This window comes from Filicampus tigris, chromosome 5 (genome assembly GCF_054856515.1).
Source record: "Filicampus tigris isolate MCC_2025a chromosome 5, RoL_Ftig_1.0, whole genome shotgun sequence".
In the NCBI taxonomy this organism is placed as follows: domain Eukaryota; kingdom Metazoa; phylum Chordata; class Actinopteri; order Syngnathiformes; family Syngnathidae; genus Filicampus; species Filicampus tigris.
In genome coordinates, this window is record NC_141221.1 from 2,390,986 (window position 1) to 2,415,966 (window position 24,981).

The following is a 24,981-nucleotide window of genomic DNA, read 5'->3' on the forward strand; positions in this document are numbered from 1 at the left end:
CCAAATAAAGAACAATAATTGGCTCATAAACGAATTGGGAAAATGGTTTTGTAATACACTTTGATGCTAAATAAAAGGATTTTTCATGCAAAATAAAATTTGAACTGATTACACTGGTCAACAGCAAAGTTAATATTTACAGATGGCTTTTTTTCCATACAAAAAAAAAAAGTTATCTTATTTTTGAAAATTTCCGTCCAGACCCTTTTTAATTATTGAAAAAAGTGTTTATGCAAAGAAAAAAATAACATAAATTTGCCTGTGGAAAAAACAGACGTAGAAGCAAAACAACACTGGTGGACCACAGCAATGGTATTGTTGTTGTTTCTGCATCCAGCTGAGTCGCATTACTTGCATACGTCAAATTCTGTACTCACTCTGACCACAGTTTCAGGTAAGACCCATGACGACAAGCAATCGGTGTGATAATATTTCCATACAAAGGAACATCCGTAACAGCAGACCTGGCATTTATATTATTTATTAAATGCCCAGGTGAACAAGGATTGTTTCAACACATCTGATGTCTGTAAGCATATTTTTCATGCAAAATAAAGAATGCAATGGCATGTAAATGGGCGATAACGCTCGTGGGTTTGTTGAATGTCGTATACATCAACATTGAGAGAGGTTGGGTGAGGATTCTAAGAAAATAAAATGGGGAGGGAACATAAATATAAATGTGGGTTTCTCAATGAAATCCCTGAGGAAAGAGTCATTTCCTCATATCTTGCAGAAGTCATCAGGAGGATGTTGATGTTTGGCTTTTCCGCTCACGGTTGTTAACGCTGCGAGCTTCTGGAGATATATCGTACTTAGACCGTCGTTCAGTGGCGCAAGTTTCACGGCTCTTATTAAAGTTGAGTCAGCGTGCATCTGTTTCGATGAATAAATTATGTTCTTCCTGCTGAGGGATAACCACATTTGGCAAAAATTGGCATACAAAACTTTTTTCTTTTTTTCTTTCCAGCAGTGTGTTTTATGAGAAGCATCATTTCCCATGTGCTGACCACTCAGGAAAATGGTGTCTTATCTGGAAGTGATATGCTGTCTCCTTCCCGGTCTTCTGCTTACTATCTAATGCGAGAAGCAAGACTCCTATCCTTAGGAAACAATCCTTAAACCGCTTTTTGAGTACAGTATTAAAAACTGAAACATGTACAGTATACACTTTCAAGTGTTTTTTTTTATTATGATTTTTTTTTTTTAGCCTATTGTTTTACTGTACTCAATTAATTAGTTGTTTTTTTTTGTTGTTGATGCAAAATGGAATGGACCATTTGGGAACACGAGAATATATTTGTTCCTACTTTGGAGTCCATTGTTGATCCCAATGTAGTCAATTTTTATGATGGCTTGTACCTCCAGGGACTCCCCAGTTTCAAACACTGTCACGCAACACTTGGCCTTGTATCACATGAGTTGAAATTGTTTTTCAGTCTATTAATCTATTGTGTTCTATAGAATGTCATTTATGCCCTGTACCCCCCCCACCAACTTGCATGCATTCCGCCATGTGTCCCATCTTTGTTTCTGCTCTGTGGACTGGAAAGGGGGACCGTGTTTTCCCGTCTGTCTGTCTGTCTGTCTGTGTGCAAGCATCTAGTTATGCTTGAAAGTCGAGCGTCCCTGCACGTGTAGCTTCTGTCAAAGCGAGCACGTTGCCACATGTACGTGAGTCTTTCTCCTTTTCGGGTTTTAATTCATTGGCAGTCCATGTTCAGTCTTGTTTCCACACAATGCAGGCCCAGTGGGCTCAGCACGACAATGTGGTTCAGCCTTGAATCTAGTTCATTTCTTTGTTGATCTTCCAGCTGTGAGGTGACCGAAACTCCCTCTTCTAAGAAACAGATTGCCCTGCAGGGCTCTCTTGTGTCCTGACTACTTTCCCATTTTTCATAGGGTGTGTGTGTTTGCCTTCTGTCTGCGTTCATTGTTATCCCGAGTTATCGCCCCAAAAAAAAAAAAAAAAAAAAAAAAGTATTCTGGAGTTGACGTTCAAAATCACTTGAGGATGTGCAATATTTTTAGTATGTTTATTTATTTATTTTTGAAAGAGCTCATATGAGTTCATCTGAGCGTCTCCATTTAGACGGCGTCTGCATTTGTAGCCGCTAACTCACTTCAGCATTATTACAAGGAATGTCCTTTGTCCTTATAAGGCAAAACTCCTAGTCTTGACAGCTCTCTGATCCCATCTGCTGCCTGGATGCTCTCTAACCTCATTGTGCTCTGGAAATGATTATTCCACGGCTCGATTCCAGCCTACAAAGCATAAACCCCCCCACCCCCCCGATGCAGGCGCACCTGTATGCTGAATGCACGTGTGGTCTTTAATGCGTCATATTTCACAAATTAGTGAGTGAAAATTGTGCTACAAACACAACAGGGAACGCAGATGTGGACAAACCGGGAGTCAAAAGGTCGAGGGTCGGCCTTAGGGGTGCTGATGATGCGTCCAGATCGCTCGGTGGGGGTTCCTAGGAGCTGTTTCTCTGTGAGTGTTTAAGCCATCACACGCAAGTACCTTCTCCTCCTTGTGGTGAAGCAAATTATAAAGCGTAAGAGACCAAGAGACTGTGCTGCTTACTTAATTGCAGGGACTGGCCTCCCAGGGGGTTTACATGAAAAATGCGGTCGTTGTGCTGATGGAATATAAACAGCTGACTCATTTTTAGACTTTGTTTACTTTGCATTTTTCTCCTCATATTATTGTCTGATTGTTGTTGACTCAGTCAACACTAAGCAGCAAGGAAGGACAGAGACATATGTCACGTACCTCTGTGTTACCACTTATTTCGGGTTGTATAGTCATCTTTTTTCCATCTCGTACAGATAACATTCTTTGGTGGCCTCCCCAATTAACCACACACAAAACAGAAAATAAGAAAATGATTTATTTTTTATTATTATTTTGGGGGGCGGGTGAATTAAGAGCTACTTTCACCACAAAACTTGGTTGAAATCCAAATGATACAATTTAGGGGTCATCTAACTTTTTAGATTTTTATACAAAGTTTAATTTAACACTGTACTATTTCTCTATATATTTTTCTTTTTGCTGATATCCCTTCGTCATAGCCTCCCATACTTGGAGGCGAAGTCAAGAATATGTTCTATGCAAGCCCACTAGTTGAAACAGGGCGTCCTGATAAACATTGCGTTTGTGGAATAAGTGTTAATCCACTCGGTTTTAGCCATCTCTGGGGGCGACCATTTTGTCTTCTGTCGACTGAAAATGACATCACAACTGCTCACAACCACCAATCACGGCTCAGATTCAGAAAACAGGTCAGCCGTGATTGGTGGTTGTGAGCAGTTGTGATGTCATTTTCAGTCGACAGGAGTGACAAAATGGCCGCCCCCAGAGATGGCTAAGAACGAGTGCATTTTCAGAAAAAAAAAAAAAAAACAGAAGGCCGTGTTTCAACTATTGGGCCTGCTGGGAACATATTCTTGAAAAAAATATATGTTTGGGTTGACTTCCGCTTTAAGTAGAGGATTGTGTCTTGCTCCAGGATACACCTTTCCACCAATTTCAGTCAAACTCTGCCTGTAGATTTTGCATAATCCCACAAACCGACATACAAAGCTGCAGCGGCAGAAGCCTAATCCCCGTTTAGCAGAGGCAAATCAATGACTAATGAAAAGTGTAGACACGAAGGGTGTCATTTAGACACGGTCAACTCATAAACCAAATACAGTCCTTTTGTATTTGTATGGTAATTGAGCTGAGTGGTCAGTTGCTTTTTGTTCACTCCAGCCTTGTGGCGACCGGTGCTCATTAAAACGTAGATCGTAGACCCGCATAATTGTACCGTTCTGGTATTTTGTCTACCTGAGGAATTTAAAGCATCTGCCGCGTTTGACTACATTACAACTTTTGGCCCACTAAGATAAACTGACCTTGCAGGTGTTGAGATTCAGTTCCCTTTGTGGCCTGGTGTGTAGATGAGAGCAAGAGCATTTTGCCAGCTGGATGGGATTAAAGTAAACCACCAACGGTCCTTAATTGACCGTGATTGATTGAGCTGCTCAGTCAGACGTTCGCAGGTCCGCGGCCGGCCAGCATCATCACGTTATTTAGACTACGATCTTGTTTGAGTCGTGCCACATCACGTCCTGCCTTTCTGGTTTATTCTAAGCAGGCATGCGGGAGTCTGCAGCAGACACTGTCATTTGTCTGTAATATCACCTGCAATTACTGACACAGTTTGTTTTCTCTCCTGCCTTCCTGTCAGTCATGCACCTCCGCCGTCGTGTTTCCCAACAATCTGGTCAGGTCACTCCCGCTAGAGCTGGTAGGTGTGTCAGTAGTGTTTTAGGAGTCGACGGGTAGCTCAAGACTGTTACAAGATGAGGCCTAACTTCACTCGTGTACCAGTTCTGACTCATGCGTCTGCTGGCAAGCAGCATGACGTGAAAAGCGGTTCTGTTTGCGAGTAACGGCTACTCTCTGGTTCATAGAATGAATGCTTTCAATACATACCGACAGCACTTTTCAGTTTTAGAGGTTTATTTTGAAAAAAAAAAAAAAAAAAATGCTTAGTGGCATAAAGGTGTTGCTGCCATGCAACCAGAGGTTTCCTCTCATATTTTCTGTGACACACTGCAGTCCTTGACTGTGTGGCGGCTACTGCATCTGGACTCTGTGCCTGCACTCATTTCAACCTCTGTTCCTTTAACGGCTACTCTTGTTTTCGTTGGCATGTGCTCTTGTCTGAGGTGTTTTATTTGCTGTCGTCATGGTCACTCATTACTTTACAGTGCCGGGACAGTATTGGTATCAAAAAAAAAAAGAAGTATTCTTTCTTTTCTTTTTTTTCTTGCTCTCTTTCAAATGCCCAGAGGAAGAGCGTTGCGGCTGCTGGCTTTGTGCCAGGTCGTTTTTGTGTCAACGTTAAACGCTACAACCAATCCAAACGTACTCAACCCAAAGTCTACCTTCTTATTGGCTCATTTTAAACATCAACTGGGTGCCGCTCTTTGAATTTGTGTCAAAGTCCTGATGCGTTTTATCATCAAGGCTAATCGTCTCCACCCACTGATCCCCAATCAGCAGTTTTGATTTTTTTTTTTTAAATTCACTTTGTGCATAGCAGCAAACTGTATGTTCTTGTCCAGATACATTTGCAGGCCATTTCAAACACAAATGTGAATTATACAGTATTGCGTTAACAATTGAGTAATATTAGTGATAAATATTCTGTGTGGTGAATGTGTTTAGACTAGTGGGGCCGCATAAAACCTACTGTATAATTGTGAAGAACATTTTTTACTTGACTTCCACTTTAAAGTTGTATAAACTCCGCTTTAACACATTCCAGCCAGACTTGCTTTGCAAAGTATACTCAATCAGCCAAGCACTTAATTTCGGTGTTTCACGATTGTAATTTTTAGGTTAGCTTAGCAATTGGCATGGCTTCTCCAAATGTCTTAAAAAATGTCTCCAAGTGTTGCTTTTCACTGCGGAGGCGATGTTTGCTGACTTGGGGTTACTCTGTGACATTAATTGTTAAGCCGCACTGGCGAGCCAGCCGAAGCGCTTTGCTAGCGAGCTGATGCGGCGCAAATCACCCTGAGTTTGCCTCTGCGGAAAAACTGCTGCCAAATCTGCGATTGTCAATTTTGCTATTCATTGTTTCAAAGAGGCGCAAAGTCTGGATTTTGACTCCCAAACTGTGACGCGAATCTGCTTGTTTTGAGCCTTGCACAAACGCATTGCCATATTGTTTCCTCATGTATAGGATCTCTTATGTAGAAGTGAAAAAGACCGGTTAAGATCTTCAAAATGTGTGCGCGTGCCTGTACTCTGTGTTAGATTAAAAGTGTGACAGAAACGAGCACACGTAGTCATACCATGTCTCCTCTCACCCTTTCCCTGCTGTTTAAATAAAAAGCAACCTGACCCCAGTTCCTGACTCCACTACCATCTCTTTCCTTGTGAGTCAGCAGGAATGTGAGGAATGACCTGTCCCCTTTCCCACCCAGTTTTCTTCTGCCCATTTTTAGGCAAAGACAATCCAAGCTTCATTCTCCCTTTTATCCTGCTTGTCATCACACCTCTATGCTGTCAACTGTTTCCACTCTTCTCCTTCCCCTCCCTCCTCTGCTCTTTTCTTTTCGGAGCGCATTCACTGAAGTTTCTGAAATGTCCAAAAATGACAGCGCGAGAGCGACTCTTGGCCAGCGCATATTTTTCGTTCAACCGCAGCGAGACCTCAAAAACCGCTCATCATCTTTGGTGAGATCCCGCCTCCTCTGTCTCCGGCATGTGGCGCAGCCATTTGGAGAGGCAACACGTCATCCTCCACTTTGGAGTCGTCATAGTGTGTGTGGCTTGGCCTAACCACCGCATCCAGTGAGCAAGCTGGTATGAATAGAGAAGCCCGGTGTTCCTCCGCTGCACATTTTGGACCCAAGCAGCAAGAAAACCTAACGAGTGCAGCTGAGTGTGAGGCGTCTCAACCGTCCTTGGATCGCTCGCCTCGGCATGTGTTGACAGGCTCCCGCTGTCTGCCAAAAGAGAGATCTGTCTCTCATGAACCAACACACAGCACACCTCTACCCTCCGCTGCTCACAGCTGCACTGAGTGTTCACATCATAGCGATTTAGTAAATGAATCTAGCTATCTTAAATTAGCTTGAAGTAATGAAAGAAAAATGTGAGGCCTGCCGAGCGAACACCCTGGAAGCCAAACAGCAGCTGTTTGTGTTCCTCCTTGCCCAGGTGGACCCGTCTCCTCCCATTAGAGATTTCTGCGCAGTATGCACTTGTCAGCACCAGTCCGCTGTGGCCACTTCATTATGTACACCTGCACACGCTAATGCATACAAGAGCAGTGTCCAACGTTCTACTCTCACAAACGTCATGCTCGGCTTTGATTGGCAATGAGAGTGTTTTTAAATACAATGTATTTATGTACTGTATTTTCCACTTACAGAACTGGGCTGATGTTCTAAATGCGATAGAATGTACGCTGTTGTACATATTGTAACTGTTGAGTATGAAGTGTTTCTTGTATTTTGGTTATCGTGGTGACAAGAGTGACAACATATTAGGAAGTCTAGTCAGAAGAATTCAGTGCAGGTCTACACCACCGCAAACTGGAATCATAATAACAAAGACGTTTGGAAAAGTACATCTGCAATTGTCTTGTTGATACAACTTTAGTATTATCACATTGGATGATGCAACTATATCTAATGTTGTGGTCTATGAGTGTATGTTATCGCTTCACTGACCCATCAATATCTTGCATTTAATTCGGTTCACCTCAGTTTCAGATACAGTTTGTCTGATGACTGGAAAAAATAGATAGACTTGTTTTGTTTTGTTCTATTTAGGGCTGCGTTATCGTATCGAAATCAAGATATGAACATTCAAGAAATTACATCGAAATGAGGATATCAGTCATGTGACCTTGCCACGCTTGTGTGTCAACCAACCAACCAACCACCTTCTTTCCTTTTAAGTTTGGCATTCATTTACAGCTAAAGTCAGACGATGACAATCATCTTGTGGAGGAAGCAAGGGGGAGAGAGTGGAAGGGTCCCTTTCGGGTCCCTATAGTAAACCCTTGCTGCAGGGTGCAGTTCAGATACTAACCTCAACCATACAAGGATTACGCCCTCTCCTGGGGACACGTGGTACTGCACCCATCCCACTTATTTCTCAGTGGACATCTTTCAAACGCATTGGCCTAGACTAGGGTTCGGCAGCCCCGCGTCTCCGGAGCCGCATGCGTCTCTCTCATCCTTATGTTGCGGCTCTGCGTGGCTTGGGAAAATAAATTATGTGAGACCTTAGATATGTGGCTTTCACACAGGCCCGAGTTTATTCACCTTTACTGTTTCAGTCAAAGATATAAAAATGTGTCAGTGCAAGACAAGCTATATTCTGATGAATTTCATTGGTTAAGAGACAGAGAATTTGATTTGGAAAAAAAAGAAAATGACGTATATGCTCTCCAGGCTTTGAGGGTAGAAAGACGCAACAGCGCTCCAGGCTCTAGTGGTAGAAACGCGGTTATGCGCTCCCGTCCTTAATGGGTTAAAGGTTTTGCCATGGTATTTTTTTTTTTTTTGTTATCCATTAAAGTGAGATAAAGTAATTGACCTGTTTTTTCATCCTCCGCTTGGTGCAAACAAAGTTGTTGTTACAGTAAAATATTTAGCAAATATCGCTTCAGTCACTATCAATCTAGATCATACGAAATGACGGTATGCCAGTTGAGACAACTATACACCAAATATGGTCATGCTCTACCGCCCCAAAAAACGGTGCGACCAAAGGCTCTCAGTGCAAAAGTTAATGTAGATCCCTGCATCTGGCAAAAATATCGAGAGATGAACATTTAGCCATATCGCACAGCACTAGTTCTATTTATAAACCATGTTGACACGATGAAGCAAAAGTCTTTTCACGTTTAACTCCAATGTGGTTACTGTGAAGTTCTGACTATAAGATGCAACTTCTTTCCTTTGCATTAAACCCCCTGAGGCTTAAACAGCGTTGCACCTTATCATTGCTTTACTGTCTACTGTTTTATGGCGTTGTCGAACAATTCTGTGTCACGCTACTGCTACTGTCAGGCTTGGGCATGCACACCAGAAGGCAGCAAACTCTCACGTTTGTATGTGTAGTGTCAAACAGAATTCCGTTTTTTTTTTTTTTTTTGTGAGTGCAGTTAAGATACCCATGAGCTGAAAAGACTGCAATTTTCTATACATCCTTGAATGTGACTGTCGATGCAGAAACACAGTACATCCTATTTTATACGAGCGAAGAGTGGCCGACGCTTGACAGTGTGACACCTTGTGATTATGTCTGCACCTCAATCATTCGGCCTCCGTTTTGTCCTTTTGCGGTGGACGCGCAGCTGGATGGAACCGTGGATCTGGACGAGAGACGCCTCATCCGTTCAGCTATCCGCGAGTTGAGGAGGAGAGAGATCGAAGACATGGAGGCCGCGCTGGCCAGCAAGCGGTTTCGCCACACACGACTCAAACAGCAGGAGGACAAAGAAAACCAGCACAGGTGAACCCACACACATAAACGTACGGAACCTGAATGTCCTAATTACAAAGCAGTCCAGATGAAATGGATATGCAATGGTGAGATGGAAAGCAGCATTCCTCAACACACCAGCAGGAAAAGTCTGGAAATGTGAAGTGGGTAAATCGTAAATGGCAGCTACAGTAGACTTTCCATTTTCCATCATGGTTGCCTTTTTTACAATAAATAGACCCATTTAATAGCTTGTCTACATATCAAGTTACCAGTCAGCATTTAAACCACGAGTCGGATAGAAGAGCAAGCTGTGTTAGAAGTGTTATTAATGCATTTTCTAGGGCCTGTCTCTTAAATATTTAGCTGAGCCACGTGGAAGGAAATCTGTTGCTTAAATTCTTGTCAGTTGATAGTTTTCCCACTAAAATCGAATGAGAAATGGAATTACGGTTTTAGTCATTCCTAAAGATAATCTTGTGTAAGAAGAAACGCTTTTACTTATTTAGAAACTTAAGATCAGAGGTTGCCTGCATCTATTCACCTGTGACTTTTCTTCACTTGTGACTTTTCTTTGAAAAAACAAACAAAAACCACCAAAAAAAACAAACGTTGCATTTAAGTCAACACAGCATTGCTAGCATTAGCTATATTCTCATTCAGTGACAAATCCTTGAAATCTCTCAACCCAGGCCAAATTGCATCGCTAAGAATTAGAGCCACAAAATCTGTGTTTGGCAAATTAGACATTAAAGAGATTAGAGAAACTGTTTCTCTAAACTAATTGGATAGCAAGAAAAAACCCTCGGGGGGAAACAGAAAAGCGATTTCATGTTAGAGGATGAAGCACCAGGAATATGCGCTCTTCTTTGGTGAAAAATGTTTTGCGAAAGTTGACCCACAGAGGAATGCTTGATCTGATTATTTGTGTGTTGATAACAATTCCAAAATAATCCACACACTAAATATTATTTCATCATGCTTCATCATATTTAATGCGAGCAACATCCATATATTTTATGTACATTAGCAGTTGTTAAGTTGTTCCTGACTTTGGGTGATTGTTGTCCTCGATTGTTTGCCTGTCAGTGACAGTGCTAGCAACTAAAGGAAAGCAAAGATGATCGGAGAACTCAAATAGTGTGTGAGTAATACAAAGCAAACCAGAAAAATGGTTCCAAAAATAAAAGAGGATGAGATGTGTCTTTTTCAAACCATCTGTGCCTGTGACGCCAAATTTCTTCTGCTACAGTATAATTATTTCCAGTTATGGAATATTTTTTGCATAGCTATGAAAATTCTGTGTCCGGCTGCCTCTTCATATAAATCAGTGAAGCCGTAGTTTGTATTGTGAAGTTACAGGCCAGTGATGATGACCATGTTATAACCACTCTGTTGCTCTCCCAGGTCCGAATCCAGCACGGCTTTGGATGTCCTGTCAAACAAAATAAAAGCAATCAGAGATGTCGACGAACTCACCAAGATGGTGAGTAACAGCGAAGGAATCTAATTTTAATTAGGGACGGACATCGTAGAGTGACACTTGATTGGGCTGAACACCGGCACTTATATAATAGGTCTGTATGTAAAAATGATGTCAGCACTAAAATCCACCCCCCTAAAAGAATTTGTAGTGATTTATGGGTGTGCGAATGTGTTGTGAATTATCGTCTATATAGCGCCCTTGAAAAGTAGTGGACATCCGATGTTCACTGGAAAACCAGAATATCCCGTTTTGAATTGCACCACTGCAGAAAAATGATTTTCCAATTCCAATGATGTATTGTTTGATTTTTGTCAGGAAACAAATTTACTTGTGGCGCGTGAATATTTTGATTTAGAGCAACTTGCTACAACATGAATGGACGGAAGATGCTTTGCTTGTATTGATTTTGTAAAATACATTCCGATTAAAGCAATATAATGGTCTATATTTTTTAATTAGTTCAATATGTATTATCAGTGACATGCAGTGAGGTAATGACTCGTGAGGCATGTGCGAAGTGAACATTCAGTGCTTTAAGCACCGCCCCCTGGCGGTCAGAAGGCATGAAATCGAACTGATCGTCATTTGACTGAGTGAACCATATAGTCCAGTATACAAAATATGAAGCGATATAATATTTCGTGAGTAGGGAATGAGTAAATGAGTCTGACTGAGCACTGACTAATTCTTGGGTCTGCTTGTAGCTCCGTGCTGCCGGTGAATACGAGGAGAGGAAGATGATTAGAGCTGCCATTCGACAAATCAGAGATGAACAGCAGCAAGGTGCGTTTGATGACATCACACTCTGCCTGATTGCTTATGACATGCTGTATATACTTGGGATGCACGGCATTGGAAAAACATGTGATATGGGTGTTCACTAATGCTAAATCGGTATTATTACAATTATTTAACATGTATCGAAAGAAATTACATTTTTATTATTTAATGAAAAAAAAATTTTTATGTGGAAAAATAAACAGGCTCAATGTATTCTTAGATAATGAAGTTATTTTGTGTTAGTATTGTCCCTAGATACTGCTCTCCTATTGGATGGTAATGCTCATTTAAGGTTGTGGTTTTATCACATTTCTTTGCGATACATATATTGCGTGTCATTGTGATGGCAATATTTTTCCATTATATTGTGCAGCCCGAGATTATACCACAATATAACTTTTTAACAATTTTTTTTTTAATCATGTTTTATATAATAATAATAAATATAATATAAAGCACTTGATTTTTACTGGTACTCGTGAAAACACAATTCAGAGTGTTATGATTGACTTGATGTTTAAGGTCACTAAATGCATTGAAAGTCCACGGTTGAAGAGGTCACCTTGACAGCTCTGTCACTATGGCCACACAGCACGTGTGATGCCCTGTCAGATAGTGGATTCCTACCATTCTTTCATGCCGTCTAGTGTCTACTGTGCGCAATGCTTGTGCTATTTTGTATCTCCACGATAACTGGCCTGCTGTAAACAAACACACACACACATATACGAATGCACATTCTGTCCTCATCCTACCCTCTCTCTCTCTCTCTCTCTGAGGACACTGTAAACAATTCAGTCATCTCATGGTTGTTTGCGTCCTTTCTCGCATCATAAGTGATCCAGATGATGGTGTAAGTTGGCAAAGTTTTGTGCCACTTTTGAAAATTGTGTCTTCTAGGGCCAGTGGAGAGGGTTAAAGCCCCTGGTCGTAGCCTGGAGACGGAGAGTCTGGAGGCCCAGAGCATCAAGGGGACTCCGGTGAGTACAGTAAAAAGGAAAATCCGATTCTTGTCGGAATGTTGAGATCATTTCCATGTTCTAGGATTTTACTGAAACAAATAATGTGCCTTGGTTGTCTCGTGACAGGCGACATTTAGAAATCGGAACTGAGCACTGACCTATTTGTGCGTGCGGAGTTTGTTCGCAGGGCTGTGGTGGCCACTGGGGTTTCTCTGTTGCCACAATCAAGTATGCAGCACACAACGATTTGAGTCACAGGCGCTATGTCATTAAGCAATGCTAAATGTAACCCTCATGTGAATAGATTGGGCTTGTACATTTTTTTAAAATATATTTATCACTGACTTTTTGTGCACCTCCATAGACAAGTGCTTCATTTGGCTCCTTCCTTCCCGTGGATGCGTTTTTTTTTTTTTTAAAGCTGCTTATTCTCGTAGCTGTCCAGCCCTCTTGCGAACAACAGTAGTTGTGTTGACTGTAAAGTAAAACCAAAGATTCCGTAATTGATATGATTGTCCAAGTGGATCAGGTGACAGCCTCCCTGGGGCCAGATCTTATCTTATCCACTGCGTTTGATCAACTTTTTGCTTCCGTTTCCGTTGGAAGTCTGAATAATTCTTACTATAGATGGCCACTGTTGTGCTGCTCTCAGATTAGGAAGCTATGACAGCAACAAGCTGGCGTCACAGGATGCTGGAGCATTCCCGTTTTTTTTTTTTCCTTTGGTGCCTCACTTCCTGTAAGACAGCTGAGTGCTGTACGGTGGGGAGGTCATGAGTCACAGGAGGTGTGGATGTGTGGTTCTGAGGAGAGAGGTGGGACAGCGAAAGCCGGACTGACAAAAACACAGGCAGCCCACCAGCTGTGCTCCAGTGGCCTAAAGTCGGCCGTGGAACGTGTACGTGTCCAAAACCAACACAAGCGATAGCAGCGGGGCTCCTTACAGTCACATCACAGTAGCGGATCTCTTTGAGCTACATGCAATTGTACCGTGGCAGATGAACGTCTCAGATAAGACACACACCCACACACACACACACACTATTCAAAATGCATGCCACACGCATCAAACTAACGCAGACTTGTGAACCTTCAGATGGAAAGTATGTGGGCTCGCTTAGTGGATTATTGCATGTGTAGCCATAGCGTTGCCAAAAACGATTATACATTTAATGACTGTTTTAAATGGCACGACTGAGTTACAATAAAAGTTTCCTTTGGCTCCTGGAGAAGCCACTTGGTGATAGCATATTAAAACTTAATTATACCTTTGGAGCAACATGCATAAAAGTCAGTACAGCACTCTAGACGACAGTGTAAACAAAAATGGATTTTATCCTCAAACCGACCAAAAGATGTAAGAGTACTACCCCGCATATTCATAGTGTACTAGGGGTGTTCATCTCTGCACAAAAGACGATGGGATAACGTTTTCGATATGTGGGGTGCAAAACTATTCCATTCGGTTTTAAAGTGGAGCGATTCGGTTCAATACGGTGCAGCTCAGTTTGAGAGAGTATGATGCGATGACTTTTGTTGTCATTTTACATTTAAATGAACTTGTCAGCACTGTAAATGTGCTGTTTCCTTCTAAGATCTAGCTCTCCAATAAAAGTCAATTCAATATGTATCTCTATATTTTGAAGTGGAACCGTTCGCTTCGAAGCACTTTCATCTTTTCAATCAAAAAAAGATTTTGCGGGTCAAACCGTTTGTTACACCCTATGGTGTACTACTCATAAATTCATCCATTTGCTGAAACGGCCCTACGTTGCCACAAGGTGCTGCCGAAGCCCAGTCCAAATAGGAAACTAGTTCAGTCGTGATTTTTTACAGCATGTGCATGGAAGCACGCACTTCTAGTGCACTTTGTTTTCAAATTCAAATAATCTCTAAGACTTTTAATTTATTCTTAAAAGGAATGTTGTAAATTGAGTTTGATATTATGTGAAACTTTTGGTATCCTAGTTTGTGGTCCATTTAGAATTTAAACTATATATCTGTGGATAGAGAGAGAGAGAGAGAGAGAGAGGGATGTATATTCATTCATATACACACGTATGTATGTACGTATTTTAAGGGTGGTTTGGTTGGTTTGTACTGTGTGAAACCTGGTATATTTAGAGTTCAATCTTTTCCGATTGTATGTAAATGTGACACTTTTGGTGAAAAGCAAGGTCAAAACGAAGGCAGAGTTTCAGAAGTTAATCTGTCAACCAGGCGACCCATTAACTTTTGCTTTTGTGTGTGTAGGGGGGTTCGGATCCCTGTGGAGACAGAAGGGGAGGTAGAGGAAATCGAGGGAGTGGCTTGTTTGTGGTGTGTGTGGAGTGTATATGTTTGTGCACATGGCGGTGCGTGTGTGTGTAATGAGTTAGCGGACGTCCTGACTCCAGAGGGTTAAAAGAGAGCGAGAAAGAGAGAAGGGGCGGTCGCTCTTGTTAAGAGGTAAATGTCAGTCTTCTTTTCCTCCAGATGTGTGTCACACACAAAGCGCTCCACTGGCTTTTCCCCCTCCACTCTCTGTGGCATAGAAGAAGCCAACTAGACAACATTACTCATACTACATTTTTTTTATTATATGACTGAAGAATGGAACAGTTCTGCCTCTCTGGTTACGTTTCAGGTTTGTGAACAAGTTTATTCAACTTAACTGACAACTTGACTCTCAGGACGTAAATGATACCGACTTGATGCACGCAGTGACTTTCGGTGATCTTCCAATCGTTTTGGGACACCGGGTCTTCTTGTGAGTTTGCATGCCATCTAAGACAGGTGTTCTGAACCAGAGGTCCAGAGCTAAGGGGGAAAAAAAAGTGAGGTTTACAGATTTGAGTGAAAGTGCATGATTTCTTTTTTTACAGTTTTTTTTTTTAAAGTCTTTTAGCTGGGAATGACGGGCAATAACAAAGACTTTAAGACAGGTTAAGATATACATTTTTCTTTTTCTTTTTTAAATCTTTTCCTTTTTTTAATAAACTTTTTGACACAAAAGGTACCGGTACATGTCAAATTAGTCATGCCCTTTCTCAGTACTGTACAGGTATATTAATTGTTCTCAATGTACTGCTGATTAGTATGTCTCTTATTGTAATGATTGTCAGACATGAACAGGATCTTTTAGAATGCTTAAATGGCAAATAGATTTCGTTTGATATTTCCGACAGTTGGAAATAGTATATTGCATATTGCAATCAAGATGTGACTGCGGATGTGTATTTTCTTTTGAGGGTGTTTGCAGTGTGTTCTCAACACCCTTAGAGTCGTAAAGATGTGAAGAACCTCTTTCAAGCTAAGAATGCTCATCGTAAAACATGTTTTGAAAAGAAACTTGGCCCCCCCCCAAAAAAAAAACAAAAAAAAACTGGCACTGCACTAATGCTTCCTTGTGGAGTTCTAGAAATGGCTGCCCATGTGATGAGGAGCAGAAAGTAATGTGAATGAATTTCCCTTGTGGGTTCCGTCATCCCAGACTGTGATGCAGACATGATTGCTACTGTAGCTTTGACTTTGGAGGTGGGCCGAGTGTGTGGAGGCAGTCGTGGAAAAGCCGCCAGGTTTCATCTCCCTTCCACATGATGATGGCATCATGGAACACTGATGCAAATTCCACGGCAATGGGGAGCACTGAACCCCACTTGATTAATCCATATGTCTGAAACGCGTTGGGGCAGAAGGAGCGGGGCCTCCATTTTAGCGGTCCTTAGTTTCTGCCTGTGGGGGTTCAGAAGAGTACAGATGGCCTACGCCTTGCTGTGGTCACACGAGAGGACAGTCCCCATATTTTCGACATCGCTATGAGCTTTTGTAATTATAGTGTAAACACAAACATTCTCCTGTGGCCAAGTTGGGGTGAGTGCTTCAAAGAAGCGGGGCATCGAACCGGTGTCACTGTTGACTCTTTCGGGTCTCAGCTGTCTGGACCAGTGGGAAGCCGCAAATGACAGTATGGCGACTAGCAGCAAGTTTTTGCATCCCTCTCTTTTTTTTCCCCCCCTTCTGAAAAAACATGTTCCCAGTGGTTAAGTGGGAGCTGTGAACTGATGGCCGTCACTGCTCCTGGAAGCAACAGGCGGGCACGGAAAGGCTCTTTCTCTCTAATTGTGTTTATAGCTCAAACACCATTATTTCGGCTCCTGTGTAGGTCCACTTACACAGGGGGTGCCCTTTGTGTGCATCCTTAACCGTTATGGCTGGCCAATGTCTTGATTCCTTTGTGCTAAATAGGGCAAAACCCCTTTTTGTGTTCTTCCAAGCTCATCAAGCACCGCAATATCTCATTAAGAATTCAAGATTTGTGGCATATTAGCTTGATTTGTGAGCATTGGCCATTGTCTTGACAATCTGAAAAGAGATTTTTAGCGAGGCAATATTCTTGATCACTTCAGATTTTTGTTCCGCAAGCAGAGGAATTGAAATGGGGGGGAAAAAAGATGGCATGGGATCATCGTGGTTCTCCATTTACTTGGCCACGATATTCCAGTTCACTTCTTTCAGAAGTCTCGCGCACAACGTGATCTCAACTAGATTTAAACCAAGCCTGAACTAATGAACACAATGTGGCTTTTGACATTGCTATTGTGGCATGATTGGTAATTAACCTAACGTAGAAACACCTTTCCTGTTGTCTGTTGACAATTTTTCCAATTGGAATTAGTTGCTGCGCTCCATAACCTACTCAAGGCGGGCAACTTGACAGTCAACACAACAGAGTGCATCTCCCTCGCGTTTGAAAAGATTGTGGATTTTGTCAGCGTGTCTGACCTATCCATCTATGTTTAGCATCTGGTCACAGAGTGAATTAATAAAAAAGCCTTTGTAATACATGTAATTGTCCTTTTGTCTTGGGTGTTTACATGCTAGTTCCTGGAGCTTTCGTTCCTCGCGTTAGACATTTGTAATGTGTTTTCAGAAGCTTTTTGAAATCAACGTATAGGGTAGGTTGTAAATCTTGACTAAGGTCATTTTGAAGTACAGTAAATGTTTCTGTAGGATCATCCCAAACCTTTGACCAGACTTTAGCTAACAACACCTTAAAATCTCATGGTGTTTAAATGTTCCGCTTCAAAAAGAAAAATGGGATGCCTGCCCTTGTGGACATAAAGTTGTAATCAAATTAGCTGTGGGTTTAAAAACGCGAGTAAAGCTCATACTCCTCATAACCCTGATCAACAGCTCAATTTAATCAGAGATGTCTTTGTGTTCCCAAACACATTTTTGCCACTGATTAAATTTTGTTTTTATTTTTTTTTTTAACTTTTTTTGTCTAGCACATCAGGTTGAGAGATTTCATCTTTTGTATTTAAGTTTGACCTACAGTATACAAGTTTGCGCAATACAGAAAGGGTCACAGTTTTTGAAACTGATCAATTCTTTCATTCTGGCAATTCTTCGATCCATCTCGAATGGTGGTCGTCTGCGTTCCACCGCGTCTCGCTGGTTTTGCCTTCCATTTTAAAGCATTGGAGCTCATTTTTGATGAGCAGCCCAGTATTGTCTGCATTTGTTTCCCCTTCTCCAATCAAAGTTTTATTCAAATTACGCTGTTCTTCTGAACATTGTCTAGAAGGACCCATTTTCTCAGGTTTTCAGAGTGAAACGCTTGTATAACAGGTGATCATGAAGCAAAAGGAGCAACTTAAGTCAGGCAACTGAAAACAGTTTTTTGGGGTCATCACTGAATCCATATGTTGTGTCTGTCTTTAACCCCCGGCCTTTCAGAAGGAAAATGAAACTTGTATGTAGTTTTCCAGCTGGCAAAGCATGCTGCACAGCAAGGCTGCGTCTCCTAGCAGAGCAGTTGACCTCGAACAACAATCTTCAGATGACCTAAGAAATGAATGGTTTAACCAACAGTTTTTTTTGTTTTTTTTTAATCTTCTATTTTACAGCGGAGAGAGCAGGACTGTGAACAAGACCACATCAAATCTCAGATCCGGGACTTGCGTGGCCAACAGACAAACCAAAGCCGGGAGCTACAGAGACTAGGTGAGAACCACTTCTCTGTAAGTAGGGCGCACCCTCACACTTGGATGCATTCTCCACATCCCACACATCCGTGATTGTTGCCATACAAAAGCTTGTATAGGCTCTAAACATTCACCTGAAGGTCAAATTTAGATAACTTGGAGGAAAACACTACATGTCTGTGCAATGAACCCGTGGCTACATTAAGGCAGCTAAATACAACTTCCTCTCAAAAGCTTGTTAAAACAACCAGTTGAAAGAGCTTTTCTTCTCAGGTGGCAGTCAAAAAGTCATATTAGTTTGGAATCTTTAAGACCTTTCATTTTTATTAACTGTGCAGAGGTGTTCAAGCCATCGGCTTATATTCTTTTGATTCTTTAGTGTGAGGAAATTTAATTAACTGTTGAGGCCATTAATAAAGCGGCATGAATGCAAGCCTTCAGGGCACAATGAATACATTTTTTTTTTAAATACTGTACCTGATTATTGATAGCTTATTTATTTATACTGCATTTACAATTGACAAAAGTGTTACCCACATCTAAAGTAATTTTTTATCACTCCACCCCATATAAAACATTGTTGTGCAATTAAAATCCATTCTACAGCCATAATGTAATTCTATTTGTCCTCATCCATGAGTCCTTTTCATGGATCTGGACTCTGGCTAAGGGTTTTAGGAACCAGCAGTGGGAAACCCAGCTGCCACAACTCTGCTAAATAAAGCTGATACCAGAACAGAACCAATGTTTGCTTGATGTGGCACAGCAAATCATCTAATGTTCCTGATTTATTCCTGCCTTATAATTTAAGACAGGGTGAAGCTTGTGTCAACTAAAAAAGACCACCAGTGCAAAGCACTTGTCAACAAAGACAGAGAACATTATGTGGTTGGGACAGGAGTGAGTAGGCAGTGTGAGCCGGTGTTTTTTTTTTTGGGGCTAAAATATGTGAAAATGAGAGATGAGCCTGTAAAAGTGCATTCTTTGGGATGGTCAACATTATAAAAACCCATTCTCATGCTTCTCAGACAAAAAAAGCTTCTACAGTATTTAAAAGCTTTAACGATATGACCACGTGTTCAGCCGTATTGTATTCTATAGCAACTTATACTGCCAGGGCTATGATTTAGAAAATGAAATGTTTGTATGGACACAGTGCAATGCATTATATCCTTGTCTGACATGACCGCTTGATGTTCTGCCCACCATGGATGCCTGAATAGAGTCTTACCACTTAGGGAGTTGCAAAAATAACCGAAAACAGTGAAAACCCATGTTGGTATGTGCGTGAGGGTCAAGTGCCAGATGTATGCGACTAGTTTGTTCACAATTGTCCAGTTGAGTCGCATTCGGCCATGTTGCTCGAAATGCAGCCGGCTTAAGGGAAGCAACATGCTTGGCTTCAAGTTCTCACCACCGTTTCATTCATTGAGGAAATTGGCAGATTAGATACAGTGTCACTTCTGACATCTAATGAGATAATTGAAGTGTCACGTGTACCAACCAATCAGTGGGAGCCAGAATTCTAAATTGTATGCGATTCAAAATTTAGTTCACACAAATAAAAATGTTAACACTTATGTATATTTTTTTTTCTTAATTGTTTTTGGGTGTTTGTAAAAATATGAGACTGCTAATTCAATCATCTTCACTAAAACCCATGAAGTCATCTTCTTCTGTTGAAAAAGTAGATATTTACTGAATTTACAGAACGATTTAGAACTGCACATGTACTGTACATGTATGTACCTGAACAGATTCTTTCCTGACAGTGCCTTTTAACACGGCAGCAACTTTGCTGATTAAAACGGAACAGAACCAAGAGAAAATAAACAGTACTTATCTTCATTTCACTTCCTGCCCCGCCTCCGACGTCTCACCATAGATTTATTGACGCTAAGCCCGCGTGCAGCAGCGCGGTTTCAATTTAAGACTTGCATCATACAAACTTCTTCGTGTGGGTTCCATGATGAAGGGGCAAGGATTTGAACATAATTAAGTGTTTGTAATTTGCCGTCCATGTTTTGTTTTATCTGCTACAGAAAAAGTAGTGTATTCTTCTTTTATATAGATTTTTTTTTCCTTACTTTTGGTTCTAATTCCGGTTAGAGCGCCCCCTAGCGGTGGAAGAAAAATCCACAGAATAGCCGCACCTTTATATAAGCTGCGCGGTTCAAACCCTAGGAAAAAAAGTAGCATCTTATAGTCTGGAAAATACGGACTTTGTAGGACCCCTTTGTAGGGATAAAGTCAGCTGCTTGATAACTTGAGTCTGATTTGTTTTCTCTGGAATGTGCACAGCCACAGATATTCCCCCATAAAACGCACTGTTATGCGTTTAGAAGTAGAAAGGATGTGGGTGCTTCTGTATTGTTTGGAGTGTGGTTTCCTGAGGACAGAGGGAGCAGTGAAGGAGCTCAGTTGGAGGGGAATGAAAGCTCTTGTCTCCATTTCACTTCAACTTCCTCCTTGACGTTTTGGCACCTTTAGCAGCGCCACCGCTCCGCTTCCTCCTCTTTTATGCGCAACGCAATCTGACAAATCTAACTTAGGAACAGAGACTAGTCTGGAGGAAATGCAGACATCCCGTCATGTCTCCACGTGTCTCCTCTCTGATCCTGGGCGATATGTTCCATCCCGGTCTCTCTTTGAGCTCTGTGTGTCCGGAAGTATTTCATTTCCCCCCTTTTCAGTCCCTTAAACGCCACCTGTTGCTTCTACTCATATTCAATGAAACAAAGAGGAAACAGTGAATACTTATAGGGGAAGTCAAATCAAAAAATGTCTTTACCGTATCTTCTATGCGGCCCCACTAGTCCGAACGCGGCATTCTGATTAATATTATGTTTGTGGAATATGGATTAAGCAGGAAAATCCACCCATTTTCAGCCATATCAGGGTGCGGCCATTTTTCCACTTGCTCTCGATTGGGGGGAAAATAACATCACAGTTGCGCAGGGCTCAGGTAACAACCAATCGTAGCTCAACTTGCGTGACCCAGCTCATAAAACAGGTGCGTTTTGACATCGCTAACTTAAACCCACTTTGGATCCATCTTCTGTGTTGCAGGCTCCAACTCAGGCATGGTGCTCGTTCTTGACCATCTGGTGAAAGGGGATGGCTCTGGGCCTCTGCTGATCCAGCCACAGAGAGAAGCAGTGGCCACAGAGCCCGACCTGGTTCTGTCTCACCGTCAGAGGTCTGATTCCGCAGCTTCCGACTGCAGCGTGGCCTCTTCACTTTCCAAATCCAATATGGATTCTGTGACTGCAGAAAAGAGCGTGAGCTCAACCTATAGAGCACGTTCGGATTCTGGAGCCTCAGACGGAAGCCAGCGCTCCTCTCAGCGCAGCAGACAAGACTCTGGGACGTCAGAGCATAGTATCGAATCCCAGTCTTGCGTCAGTCAGACAATCGGCACAGATGGAGCAGATTCTTGTGTAGGGCTCCCTCTAGGTTTTGGAGGTTTTGACACCGTTGATTTGTCGAGAACCCGCAATGACTCCGGAACATCAGATCGCAGTGTGACTATGTTCTCTGAAGAGAGGTGTCCGCCAGATGAAGAGACGGTGGGCACAAGTGTCTCGGCTCACAGTACCGACTCAGAAACCGAGACCAGAAGCCACGGTGTAACCAGCCTCCACGTTGCGTCCAGCCATGACCATGTCGTTGAGCAGGATCTTCCAGATGGATCCGTCTTGTCTCGCAGAACTCTTGAAACCGGCCCGGTCAATGGTACCTCCGAGGAAAAGCACGACATCCTGAGACAAAAGGTAAACCATATTCTGTATTGTCAGCCCTGGTGGTCATTTGATACTGATGATCAGTGGACACACAAATAACAGCAAAAAAAAAAAATTGGTCAAATCTCAATAACATCTGCCGGTATTTCCTCATCCTGTCCGAAAGAAATGAAAGATCTGAAAGAGGTAAAAGTGCTAGGAGCGGTTTGTCCAAGTACAGTACTTATACTTTCACTTCACGAAGACCTTTTGTAAAAAAGAGATTTTAAAGAAGATATTTCTTCTTTCTGTCAGTCATTGCTGTCAAAACCGTACCACCAGAGGGGGCTGTTTAGTCACAAAGCATGCGCGTATGAGCTCTCACTTTCTTCCCCCTGACACCCACTTGACACTTATGTGACACCCAGGTTACATTGGCATCCATAAACGCGCTGTACTGACATCCAGTTCTGGGCTGTTTATCTTTTGTTGCTCGGCTACACAAACAAACACATCTGCACCTGAGTAGCTCTGCTTCCTGTCAGAAGTGTTGTGAGCCTCACCTGTTGTCAGAGAGGACAAGGCGCTGTTCTGTCTCGCTTCAGCCAAAAGCACCGATACATTGTCACACAATCATCAGTGTTAACTGTTACTTCTCATCTTGGGTTTCTTTTTTTAAACATGTTTACCCAAGACTAGCTTTAACTTCTTTTACTGTCCATTTCAATTTAGGCTGATGCTCAGTCGCCTGAATCTAATGTAAACACTCTGGGGCCCCTGTAGCCAAAAAAAGAACAGAGGCCCACGACTTTACTCAAAACACAAGTGTTACGTAATAAAAACACCAGCAGTCAATGCTTTACTGTATGTTAGGTTATATGTGGCTGTCACAACACCCATCTATAACAACTTTAAAGCCTCGTACTTGTGAGACCCTGCCATGTTCAATAGAGTGCTTTGTGTTTGTTAATCCAGTGCAATTGAACTTCAGCTCCACTGATGGCTCTCTTCTGTTTTTGGTTTCCTTCATATAGATGGCAGCATGTGACCCAACCCTCACTCATGGCAAGGATGCTGGTAAGAAAAAAAACTTAATTGGTCACAAATTTGAGGTGATGTTTGATGGCAGTGAACTCAACTCGGCTTGCTTCATAAAAAGCAGTTGAGCAGAAAATCAAGAGGCTAAAGTCTTAATGCTAACACATAATGGGAAACACCATAGACAGGCTAACGAATGGCATCTGTGTTTGGTCTTTAAGCAATGGATATTCGAACACCGACACAGCAACACATGTAGACAGACAATATATCATTACTCAGAGGCATATTTTCGTTATCCTCTGTGAAAAACAAATTTCTCATCAGTGCTACAAAAATGCTATTTTAAATGGACAAAGTACATGCATGTATGCAAAATATGTGCTCTTAATATTTATTTTCTATTTATAATACTGTACATTTTTCAATGCATGTATAAAAAAAAATCCACTGATCCAAGCCAAAAACAAAGGGGTTGAAGCAAATAACAAAGTAACCACATACTGTATTTTTTTTTTTTTCCAGTGCAAATTTTTTGCATAAAATTCACGAACGGCACAAAACTGCTGAACAAGAAACCAATATTAAGTGCAAAGCTCATTTTGGGGAAAAAAAAGAGACTCATTCAAAATTTGAATATTATTGACATGTTATGTTTGTCCTGCATATCATTCCAAATCCATATTAGGCCTACTCACGCTGTAGTACAAGGCAGTACTACAAGACCCAAAGCACAACTACGAGATGTCTGCCATCTAACGGTGATTGGTGATATCAAAATTTAAAACTATATTTGACCCCATTTGTGATTAACTTTTTTTTGTTTTGTTTTGTTTTTTTCCTTGCCGTTGCCCTTGTTTTTCTTGGAAAACGCACAATGAATGTTTTTTTTATGAAGAACTGTTTGGGATTGTTTAGAAAAAAATAAAAATCAATGGACCACCAGTTTGGGTGTGTCAGTGGAGCCTTATTTACTTTGAGTTGCGGGTGAAAACTAGCCTGAGCATTTTGTCTCAGGATGTCAATGGTGGTAGATTCAGATGAAAGAATTCCACCTTCTCTCCTCTCTGTCTTCACAGCACCCGAGAAGAAAGATGCCCTGCTGGAACAGTCCAAGCGCACCAACTCCGTACGTGATCGGATGCGCAAGTTCAACGAGCCCGGTCAGAACATACATTTCCCAGCTTTGAAGAAGGTTCCTCTGAGCAGCGGCGGCCAGACAAACCTCTCCAGAGCCGCGGAGCTGTTTACTCCCACTGCAACATCCCTCATCTCCTCTGGCAACAAGCCAGCATGGGCGCGCGCAGACTGCACAGCTCACACCTCTGCTGCATCCAAGAGTCAAGCCACACCTCAGCTCAGAGGTGTGGCTAGCAAACCTCTGTCTTCGACCGACCAATCCCAGCACTCCACGGGTGGTACGAGGCACCCGACTGAGAAGAGTGAGTCCGTCTTGAGGGAGTCAAAGGAGGAGCGGACCCAAGGGAGAGAAGCTGGGCAGCAGCGCACCCAAGAAGAAGCAGACCCAGACATGAAGACCTTCCTCACCATCGAGATCAAGGATGGTCGTAGCACATCTTCGTCCACATCCTCCCAGAGGGCCGACATGGTCCCCATCAGCAACATGTCCCCACGCGTCACCGCTAATGCTCTGGGGCAGAGAACAGGTAGGGCATGCTAGCAACAGGAAACACATTCACTCCAGTTTCTGCTTAAGGTCGGATTTTGATGATGCACTTGTTTGGCAGCAGCTATTTACTACTTTACGCGCAGGGCCAGGCCTCCGACCCACTCGGCTGTCAAAGGTGACTCGCGCCAGTCACGGGGTCACAAGTGGGTTGATGACAAAGCTTTTCGTCAGACTCGTGAAAATGAAGAAGCGGGCTCGTTCTAAAGGGTGCTTGTTATAGAGAGGACTTGTTGAGTGGGTGAGGTCAGTAGTTGACCGCAGAAAGTATATCAGGACAAAGGACACAACAACTGTCCCTCTCAAACCAGACTGAGTAGTAGGATA

The 24,981-nt window shown here is 42.2% G+C and overlaps 1 protein-coding gene across 4 annotated transcripts in view; it reads left to right on the forward strand.

The window, feature by feature from the left end:
* Positions 1-24,981, forward strand: part of smtnb (smoothelin b) — a 48,147-nt gene that overhangs the window by 8,212 nt on the left and 14,954 nt on the right. For 3 of the 4 annotated variants that reach the window (XM_086031150.1, XM_086031152.1, XM_086031151.1), the window contains exons 2-9: positions 8,883-9,040; positions 10,418-10,496; positions 11,201-11,279; positions 12,177-12,256; positions 18,130-18,226; positions 21,277-21,980; positions 22,964-23,006; positions 24,047-24,634. In XM_086031150.1, the coding sequence (XP_085887276.1) occupies positions 8,883-9,040; positions 10,418-10,496; positions 11,201-11,279; positions 12,177-12,256; positions 18,130-18,226; positions 21,277-21,980; positions 22,964-23,006; positions 24,047-24,634 (1,828 nt within the window). Of the gene's footprint in view, positions 1-8,882; positions 9,041-10,417; positions 10,497-11,200; positions 11,280-12,176; positions 12,257-14,130; positions 14,865-18,129; positions 18,227-21,276; positions 21,981-22,963; positions 23,007-24,046; positions 24,635-24,981 lie in introns of those variants that run through there. The other variant, XM_086031153.1, reaches the window with a different exon arrangement.